We start from the raw sequence: 10,328 nt of genomic DNA, 5'->3' as shown, positions 1-10,328 counted from the left end.
ATAATAAAAAGATTTGGAAGATGAAGATACCATTAAAAAATAAAATTTTTGGATGGTATCTTCGTCGAGGGGTAATCCTCACCAAAGATAATCTTGTTAAGCGTAATTGGCATGGGAGTACTCGATGTGTTTTCTGTCAACAGGACGAAACAATCAAGCATTTGTTCTTCCAGTGTCAATTTGCGAGATCTATATGGTCAGTCATCCAAGTAGCGTCTACCCTGTATCCTCCGACTAGTGTTGCCAATATTTTTGGTAATTGGCTCCATGGGGTTGATTCAAGGTTTAAGTTGCTTCTTAGGGTGGGGGCGCTAGCAGTTATCTGGGCGCTTTGGCTATGTAGAAATGACAAGATTTTTAACGATAAAAATTGCTCTTTGTTGCAGGTCATCTACAGATGTACAGGTATTCTCCGTTCGTGGTTACCTCTTCAGCGAGTGGAGAACCGAGACCTGTTTACGGAGGTCTGTACACGGTTGGAGGCTACGGCGAGGGATACTTTTTCCCAACATGGGTGGCAGCATAGTCTACGGATAGATGCCCCACCTATCTCTTAGGCGTTTTATGTTTCATCTTTGATGTGTATCTCGCCTAGTTTTTTTCGTTTTATCACTTTCGAACCTGAGACATCATAAACGGCTGTGTGCATCCTGGTTATGCAGAGGCTGGATGTAATTGCTTATAAAAGTAATGAAAGCATCCTTTATCGAAAAGTTAGTATCATGGTATATAATTTAGAGGTTGGTATGACTGGATATATTCTCCAGTGATCATTGATCAACTCAGTATAATAACCCCTCGAAAAATAAGAAAATAAGGCGAGAACATAGGGTAATAGGAAACAAAATAATGCACTTATGATCTCCCAACATACAAGTTACAACAGCACAAGTTTGAGAAGCTGCCGGCCTTGCCCTGTTCATGGCATCACGGCAGCTGGAAACAACAACGGTAACATCAACTGAACTACAAAGAAACACAGACAACAAGAGTATCGGCAGCCATCTAGATATAACAGGAAGGAACCTCCCGCGCTTCAGAGTCTTGAAACGTTCTATATTCAGTGTGTGTACGTGTTCATGTCTTTTCCTGTGGTGTTACCTCTTCTCGTCGCTTGCTCAGCAGAGTGGTAGGGGCTCGCCGTTCCACTCCTTGAGGCACTCGAGCAGTGGGTCGATGTGCTTCCGCTCGTTCATGGCCACGAGCACCTTGTTGAGCTCCTCCCCAGGTGACCGGGTCTTCTCGCCGGTGAGGTACTCGGTGCCGCAGACCTCGCGCACGAACTGGTAGAGCGGGTAGGAGCGGCAGTCCTTGATCCTGTTGGGCGCCAGCGGGGTGCCGTTCTCCACGGAAGCGCGCGCGGCCTCCACCTCCTTGGGCAGTGCGGCGCGTATGTTCTGCTCGAACTCGGCGACCTTGGCGAAGATGGAGGTCTCCAGGGCGCGCTCTCCTTCGCCATTGGCGAGGGCGTGCTCGATCATAACAGCCCTGAGCTTCTGCATGAGTGGGTAGTTGGGGCTGCAGGGGTCGTCGGCGTAGGCGAAGACCGCCTCACGGTCGATGGCGGTGAGCAGGTCCTTCTCGCAGAAGCGGGCGATGTGGAGGCCACCCATGTTGTTCATGCTCAGGGTCCTCTTGGCCACCTGCATGACGCAGTTCCTCACAGCTATCTTCATGTTCTCCTCAATGTGGCGAAGGTCAATGGCCTGGCAAATAGCGACCAAGAAGGTGGAGGACATGATCTTGAGGATGTCAACTGCCTCTGCGGTCTTCCTGGACGAGATCAGACCAAGCGAGTTGACGTCCTGGTTGTGCTGCTCCGCGCTCTGGACATGGTTGGTGACCGGGTTGCCCAAGAACTGCAGCTCAGAGCAGTACGAAGCCATGGCAATCTCAGCACCCTTCATTCCGTAGTCCAAGCTCGGGTTGCGCCCACCAGACAGGTTGGACGGGAGGCCGTTGTTGTAGAAGTCGTTGACGAGCTCCGAGAACTGCGCGAACATGAGCTTGCCGATAGCGGCGATGGCGAGGCGGGTGTTGTCCATGGAGACACCGATGGGGGTGCCCTGGAAGTTGCCGCCGTGGATGGCCTTGCCGCGGGAGACATCGATGAGTGGGTTATCGTTGACAGAGTTGATCTCGCGCTCGATGGACTTGGTGGCAAAGCGGATAACCTCGATCTGAGGGCCAAGCCACTGAGGCGATGTGCGGAGGGCATACCGGTCCTGCTTCGGCTTCATCAGTGGGTCGAGCTCACCCTGAATCTTGGCCTGCTTCATGTACGAGCTTCCTTCCAGGATGTGCTCCATGATGGCCGCGGCCTCGATTTGCCCCGGGTGGTGCTTGAGCTTGTGGGTGAGGTGGTCGGTGAACTCGGGCTTGCCGGTCATGACCTCGCAGAACACGGCGGATAGGACCTCGGCGAGCACTGCCTGGATGTTGGCCTCGAACAGCACGGTGGACGCGAGGCCGGAGCCCACGGCGGTGCCGTTCACCATGGCGAGCCCTTCCTTGGGCTGCAGCTCGAAAAAGCCATGCTCGATGCCGGCGATCTTGAACGCCTCCGCAGCGGTCACCTTGGTGCCGTCAGGGGCCACCGCGGCTGAGTTCTGGCGGCCGGTGATAAGGCCTGCGATGTAGGACAGCGGCACGAGGTCGCCCGAGGCGGTGATGGTGCCCCGAAGCGGCAGGCACGGTGTGACGTTGGCGTTGAGCAGCTTGGTGATGGCCTCGAGGATCTCGAAGCGGATGCCGGAGTAGCCCTGCAGCAGGGTGTTGATGCGGACCAGCATGGCCGCGCGCGTCGCCTCGGCCGGCAGCACGTGCCCATCGGTGCCGGTTCCGAAGGCGCCGGCGTTGAGGAACCTGGCAAACGGAGAGGCGAACCGGTCAGTTTTATGTACTGTCAATGTCGCTGCCGACTGTGCAGTTTGGAAACAGCTTATACAGAAACTCACAGCAGGACAATGGTCAGACATAGTATTACTAAGATGTCAGAAACACTAGCATGCAGAAATGGCACACCCCCACTGATGATTAGTTATGCTAGTTCCTTGGCTCTTTCCAGTGACAGAAAGCATCAACCAGTAGGCAGTTACGTGGTGTGCCGACTGTCGAATATGTTATTGTTGTGTAAGACATGTTCCCCATGGCAAGGAAGGATCCAAGTCAGTCTGACGCGCGTATTTTTGTGCAAGTGTGCTGACAGGTATTCAGAGTATCTGTCGGCGCAAAGAAAGTAGGAAAAACTACCGGTGTGGCCATGATCGCCACTACCGCTCCCACGTTCTCAAGTGGTAGGCTGAATATTCATGCATTCCACTATCGCGTACATGGAAAATCAAGACATGTCCTAGAGCCTTATCTGCAAAAGTCCTGAGAAACTTGTGCTCGGCCATGACTAGTCCAACCAAGGAGAGCTGGAGCACAACAACAGCTCACCTAACCTCACTCGCGTGTCTCTACGCGTGATCGTGATCGATAGACTATACATGATAGGTAGACACGACGGCGGCCACCGAGCCAACCCAACTACAGCACAGCTAACCCCCCACCAACCGATCACCGATCGTGGAGTGGAGTGTTGTCAAAGCTAAAACAGCCCGGGTTCTCGGTGAGGAGGAGAATGATGTTTCTTTTCTTTCTTCCTTCCTTCTCTCCGTGAAAAGGGAGAAGTTAGCAGCAGCAATGGTGGTGGACCACGGCGGCGACGTTCTGGCAGACGGGCTCTCCGTGCCGACGGAGCTGTCGCCGCCACTTTGTATTGTGTATGGTGGAGTGTCTAGGCGGGCACGCATCGGCTGAGATTAAGATGCCCCACCTAACATGAAGGCGAGCACAAGAGTGGGAACTGAACAAATTCGGTGATGCTAGCTTTTGCTACTTGGATATCATGAAGCTACTTGGGTTAGTGAAACATACTACTAGTTGTACTAGGAGAATATACTAACTAGAGTGGTTGTACTTGCAAGCAAAGAGGGGTGCAGAAGGTAAATCTCTGACCAAATCCTATAGAGTAGAAGGATCACAGGGCGATGGCTAGCTTAGGAAAAGTTTGAGTTAGTTTATGGCTAGTCCCACCAGCAGCTAGCCAAAAGAAGGATCTTTTTTGGCTTCCAAATAATAGGATCCCGTGTCCACGAAGCAGCAGAGAGCACATGCGCCGACACAACCCAAGGCCTAAACTACCTATCCGGTGCTTAATCAGCCCAAGATTTGCTGTAGACAGGCTATTTTAGTAAGTAGTAACTGTTGGGTACAATAAATAGAGTATCATTGTAGTAATTTCAGGTTTCCTAAAGTGAACCGTGGTAGGATCATGGAGAAAAAAAGCTAGTACACCCAAATCATGAGAAGAAGATAAGCATCGGGATGGGATGGGTGGTGAACCTGATGAGCTCCCTCTGCAGCGCGCCGCCCTCCTTTGTCCTGCGGTGGGACGTGGCCCCGAAGCCGGTGGTGACGCCGTAGCTGTCGGTGCCGTTCATCATGCTGTTCATGACCCAGTCGCTGCTCTCCTTGACGCGTCCGCGGGCGGACTCGTCGAGCGCGACGCGCGCGACGCCGGCGCCTGCGGCGACGGCGGCGACCTGCGCGATCCCGAGGGTGGCGCCCTCGATGGTGACGAGCGGCTCCCGGAACTGCGCCACCATCTTCTTGACCTCGTCGAGGTGGCTGCCCGTGAGGTCCTCGGCGGTCTTGACCCAGTTGAGCGGGTCGGCGGGGCGCGCCGGCGCCGACATGCACAGGCCCTCGCCGTTGAAGGAGCCCTCCATTGCGGGTGCAGGTGGTGGTTACAGGGAAGGAAAGTAGAGGTACAGGTTGGGGAAGGCAAGAAAGTAGTGACGACTGCTCGGAAAGAGCAGGTAGCTAGGTACAAGTAGTAATTGCAAGACGATTTAGTGTGTGAGGAAGAAGAGCTCGAGGCGGATGACCCGAAAGCTAAGCTCTTCTTGGAGAATGGCGGAGGGGGGGAGGGGCGGTTAAATAGCGCGGGGGCATGGCGGGTGGGGGGTTGTTGGAGTCACTGGTTTTCTTTGGGTTGTTGGCGAGCTGACTCTGGATCTCGGCCCTTGGTTGAACGTGCGCAGATGCGCGCCACGTCGGTCGGGGAGCCGGGGTCGTCGGCGTGCGTGGAAGTCCGTCCGGCGCGCCACCACGCCGGAAGCTGCCACGCGGGGCCCGCCGCCGGAAGTTGCGGATCGCAGCCCGGCGGCTCGCCGTGTTGCCGTGCGTGGTGGGTGGGCAGTGGTGGTCTGGGTTTGGTAGGGTTGGTGAGGGGTTGGTTCGTCCGTGGACGTGGCCTGCTACTATTCTGTCCTTGGGGAAAGCTCGACGGACGGTCCCTCTCGGTCAGTCCGGTCCGTCCCTACGGTTTAGGGCATCTCCAACGCGGAGACCCAAACCCAAAAACGGATACCACTTTTGTCCGTTTGGGAAAAAACGCGTCCCAACGCGCGGACGCAAATGCAAAACGGACAGCAATAAAGTCCGGGGCGACCCAAATCTCACGCAAATCTTGGCGGACTTTGCGTCTGTCCGGCTCGCTCGGGACGGCTCCGGACGTCCGTTTTTATCCTCCTGACCCCACATCTTCTCTCTCCCATGTCTTCTTTTTCCCATGGATATGGCCGGAATAGCTGCCGGAGTTTGGCTGGCTCGGCCAACCGCCGCCGCCGCCCACACATGGAGCACCCCGGCGCCGAGTCCTCCTTTTTCATCCCTACCGGAAGTTGCCGCTGCCAAAATGAGCTCCGGCGACAAAGCTCGTCGACGGCGACGCGCAGAGCGATGGCCAAGGGCACGGGCGGCGCCTTGCAGTCGAGCCACGAGCGGCCGCGCGCCTCGCCACGGCCGAGCCCAAGACGGCGGCGCGCCGCTCGCGCCTGGACGCCACGAACACGGCTCCGCGGCGGCGAACGAGGTCGTGCCCGCGGAGACGCGGCAGCGGGCGGCGACGGGCTGCGCTCGCGGAGACGGGACGGGGCCGCGGCGGCGAACGGGGCCGCGCCCGCGGCGGTGAACGGCGAGGGCGCCTCGGCACGACGCCGGCTGCCCCGCCCGTCGCCATCGACGACGCCGGCCGCCCCGCGCTCACCTCCCCGAGCCGGCCGCGCGAGGCACCGGGCGGGGCTGCGCCGGCCCGCGCGGGCACGGGCGAGGGCGGAGGGCACGTGGGGAGGGAGCGGGGCATGGGCTCGCCGTCGCCGGCCGCGCCCGTGGGGGAGGGAGCGGGGCACGCCGTCGCCGACCCTCGCCTCGACCTCGCCTCGCCGGCCTCGTCCGGTGCCGCGCCGTGCCGTCGCCGACCCTCGCCTCGACCTCGCCTCGCCGGCCTCGCCCGCGCCGTGCCGTCGCCGGCCTCGCCTCGACCGCGCCGGGCCGGCCTCGCCCGCGCCGTGCCGTCGCCGGCCTCGCCTCGACCGCGCCGGGCCGAGGTCCGCGCCGGCCTCGCCTCGACCGAGCCTCGCCTTGGCCGTGCCGCGCCGTGCCGTCGCCGGCCTGGCTCGCGCGGCCTCGCCGTCGGCCGCGAGCACGGACACCGCGCCGCGAGGGCGTCGGCCGCGCGAGTGCCGCCGGCACGGGCGCCGCGAGGGAGTGCGGTGGCCGCGAGCGAGGCCGTCGGCGGCTGCTCGCGTCCCGCGCCCTCCGCTCGACCATGGGGTCGGCCTCCGTCCAGGCGCAGCGTGGGCGCCATCCCCGGCGTCGGTCGAGGCACACCTTGACAACTAGTAGTAGTACTACTAGGGAAGAAGAGGAGAAATAATAATTTGGGTCGCAACAGCGTTGGGGAATAAAAACGAGGCGCGGACGTTCGGGCTATCCACCTGTCCGGGGGACGACCCAAACAGCAAAAAATGGACGTCCAAACGCGTCCGTTTGGGTCTCCCGGTTGGAGATGCCCTTACTACACGATTTGCGCGACCACCACACTCGGAGGATCCCCAAGCGATGCAAGGCCTGCCTGAAAACGCTTGTGAACAAAAACGGATCCAGGTGACCAGCCCAGTTCCTTTCCATGTTCAGGGGCTCAGGATTCCCCAGCCGTTGTTTTGGATGTCAGAGTCTGCTCCGTTGTTTTGGCCGTTGTTTTCTGGTCATGTCGTCGAACAAACCGTTCGCATGGTTGGAGAGAAAATAAAACGAGGCTGTAATGTCAAGCTGCCGCGTCTGGTTCTTGCTGGTGTTGCCAACAACAAGATGGCTTGCAAGCAAAGCAAGACGACTCCGGTTCAGATCATGGTCCTGCCTCCTCCGTATCGTTTTCTTCCCCCGTGATCGCAAATGGCACAGTATATGGCAACATTAATTATTATTTCTGCCGTCATAAAAGGAGTATATACAATTATAATTAATTGATAGCTAATTAATATCAAGATAATCCGGCAACAATATAATGTCTAAAAAGCACCAATGATGCCCACCGCGGAATGAACAAAAGAAGAGGAAAAAAAATACTCACAGACCTTGCCGAAATTTCCATAGACTTGCAACATCAGGAGCAAAGGTGATGCCACGCAATCTCCGAAAAATTCTCCATAAAAGACACCTCCATAATGACATCTCCATGAAGGTAACAATGCACATTCAATCGTCTAATATCACTGGCTTGGAAAACCGCCAAAAACCTAACCCTCCCCACCCCCATGCAGCGGAACCACGCCACACAGGGGTGCCCCGCACCACTTCGTCCTAGACTTCTCCCGACATACCCATCTTCAGAGGCATCAAAGCCCATGACAACGGCGGAGGATCTCCTCGGCCATCCTTCGGGTCGCAGAAGCAGCATCTGCCACGATCATCTCTCCAGTAGTGATACGGGCGGCAGCCAGGGTGCCCTGGCGAGCTGGTGGCGGCATGGTGCATTCTGGTCTAATCTGGGGCTATATGGCCACTGTCGGGCCGTGACATGCACACCACCTTTTTGCATCTCGACTTCCCCAATGATGGCGCTCGGTGGTACTCCTGGGCTCTGCCCACAACATGATGAAGTCATGGGCATTAGCCTCGACCATGGCGGTGGTGGCCTCTTCTTCCGTCGGAGGTGGTCGGCCAACAAATCTATCACGCAACTAGTCTCGACAATGAGTTGAGCAGGCGCGGTGCCGATGAAAACCGAGCAACGACTTAGGTCATGGAGGGCAATGATGGTGTATTTGCATCGTTACCTTGTTGGAGGCATTGTCGTTGCAACCTGCGTCTACTCACCCGTGCTACTCTGTGGAAGCCTTAGATCTCCCAGATCGTACGATGGCGGTGCTTTCTGTGTCGTTCTCCCTCATGGGCATTATTTTTTGGAGAAGTTGTCTGATGGTAGAGGTAAGAGGTGGAGTGGTGTGCTTCTACCACGTCGATGGAGAGAGTGGCGTGGTGTAGCCAGGCCTCGGTGGCGGGTGCGGTGTGATGGACTCGCACATGGTGGGGGCGTTGTCTAGCGCCATGGTAGCGTTGACGGTACACTTTGTAGCCCTGAAGATGGACAAATAGTTGATGGCGTTGACGGCTTTTCTGTAGCGTGTGCATGAGGCACTCGCTAAGAATCTTCTAGACCCGATGAAAACTCATGTTTCGCTTAGTGGGTGTCTCGGGGTATGCGATATTCTTGGTTCCTAGTTGATGGGGGTTTCATTTTTCAGGGTATAAGGCCTTGTTGGCATGATCTTTGTTGTGTGCTGGCATCGGGTTCTTTGATGTTTGATCCTTGTGACACCTTTGTTGAATAAATTAATAAAGAAGGTTGTACTCATCGATCAATGTAGAGGCTCGGGCGTACTCTCCTTTTCGAAAAAATGTGCACAAGCTCGGTCTAACCAGCATGATCAGAACATGGGTTTTACCACCCCGGAGAAGGTCCAATCCCTTAGCAATGCCTTCAACAAGGAAACAACTAGGAAGCCTCCATTGCCAGACCGAACCACAAGGTCAGACTGAGGGATTTCACCGCGAGAAATGAGACCGTCAAATGTAGTATGCAGTGTCATCAACCCTCCTCGCCACTTCTCAAAACTGTGATCGCTTGACACACGTGATTCTCCCGAACCGCCGCGAGAACACCCCGGAATCTTCAAAACACGAATGCCATCATCCCTACAAACACCTTGGATATCGCGGAATTAAAAAAGGCTAGGTGGATCAAGGTGAACGGGATGTGTACCTAGCGTTGGACATTACCATCGACGACCGGTACAACATATCTCACCTAGTGGGGAAATCAGAGCAGGCAAATTATCCCATGGATTTGTGTACCACAGTCTCGGTTCGGCGCCTGCAGATCAGTGCCCGGCAACCCTGTCTCATGTGCCCAACTCATGGTACTAGTGGAGTCTTGATATGCATTCTTAGAAAGAGTTTGCGCAATATTTTGTGTTTTCTTAAATAAAAAAAGAACCATCGCCGTGTTCAGCCACAATTTTTTTGTTCTCTCACCTCTGGCTGCCATCTTGGCTCTGTGTTGTGGGGGACTGATGGCTCGTGAAAATGACCACATTATCTCCATCTAAACCGGGGTACCTTGTCTCTTTATGAAAAAATATCTTCCAAGACCCACTAATAATAGCTAATTAATGCGAAGATGTGCAAACATTCTTGTTTATTTGTTTTGTGCAGAAATGGAAGTATTTAGGAGGAAATCAATGGCAATTAATGAAGAATTACGAGTTGGAGATGTCATCAAGTCAACTAGGGACCGGAACTGAATTGTAGAAGGTTTAACGACCACTAGTGAGGTCATGACCTCTCGTACGGCCTGCTCGTACCCTGTGTCGATGGCTTCGTCTCGTCAAACCCAGTGTAAAATGTGAAGGCATCCATGGCATTTGAGAGATACACAAAGAGAAAAACCACATTCCGCCGCCATAGTCAGATCCAATCTCCACCCAAGCCATGTTGTGGCCGCCATCGACTTCATCGACTCATCATCATCATCTCCATCCTCTCTCTCCCTACTTGTAATCTTGATTCATTCATGATTGGCGACATTGTAAGACTATTTATCATTCATCTCTTTGAGATTCATAATACAATGTTTATGATTGTTGATCTAATCATGTGTGAGTAGTCCTCAGAGGATATGGGCTAACTCCTAGCCTCGCAACATCATGTGCATCTATTTTACCCATGAAATATTGTGTAATATGGTAATAGAGATCCATTTCTAGTGTTTGATATTTTTATCTTGATCTCAAGGTTAGATAGGGACCTGAAGTAGAAGGATAGGTAAGGTATTGAGGTTTGAGTAGATTTAGTTGCATGATTTGATGTCATGCTCAAGTGGCAACATTCATGAGTCGATAGTGTGAATATCTTCTAGGGAGTAATGGTGACATCAT

At 54.9% G+C, this 10,328-nt stretch overlaps 1 protein-coding gene across 1 annotated transcript; it reads right to left on the bottom strand.

The window, feature by feature from the left end:
• Positions 1 to 832: 832 nt before the first annotated feature.
• LOC124692571 (phenylalanine ammonia-lyase-like) lies at positions 833 to 4,929 on the bottom strand. The gene is made up of 2 exons (XM_047225966.1): positions 4,390 to 4,929; positions 833 to 2,865 (listed from the first exon to the last, which is right to left on the bottom strand). Exons 1-2 carry the CDS (start codon positions 4,773 to 4,775, stop codon positions 1,119 to 1,121), a joined length of 2,133 nt encoding a protein of 710 aa, XP_047081922.1. The 5' UTR covers positions 4,776 to 4,929; the 3' UTR covers positions 833 to 1,118.
• Positions 4,930 to 10,328: the final 5,399 nt, after the last annotated feature.

Source organism: Lolium rigidum, chromosome 2 (genome assembly GCF_022539505.1).
Source record: "Lolium rigidum isolate FL_2022 chromosome 2, APGP_CSIRO_Lrig_0.1, whole genome shotgun sequence".
Taxonomy (NCBI): domain Eukaryota; kingdom Viridiplantae; phylum Streptophyta; class Magnoliopsida; order Poales; family Poaceae; genus Lolium; species Lolium rigidum.
The sequence above is the reverse complement of the archived record's forward strand: the minus strand, read 5'-3'. Positions and strand labels throughout refer to the sequence as shown.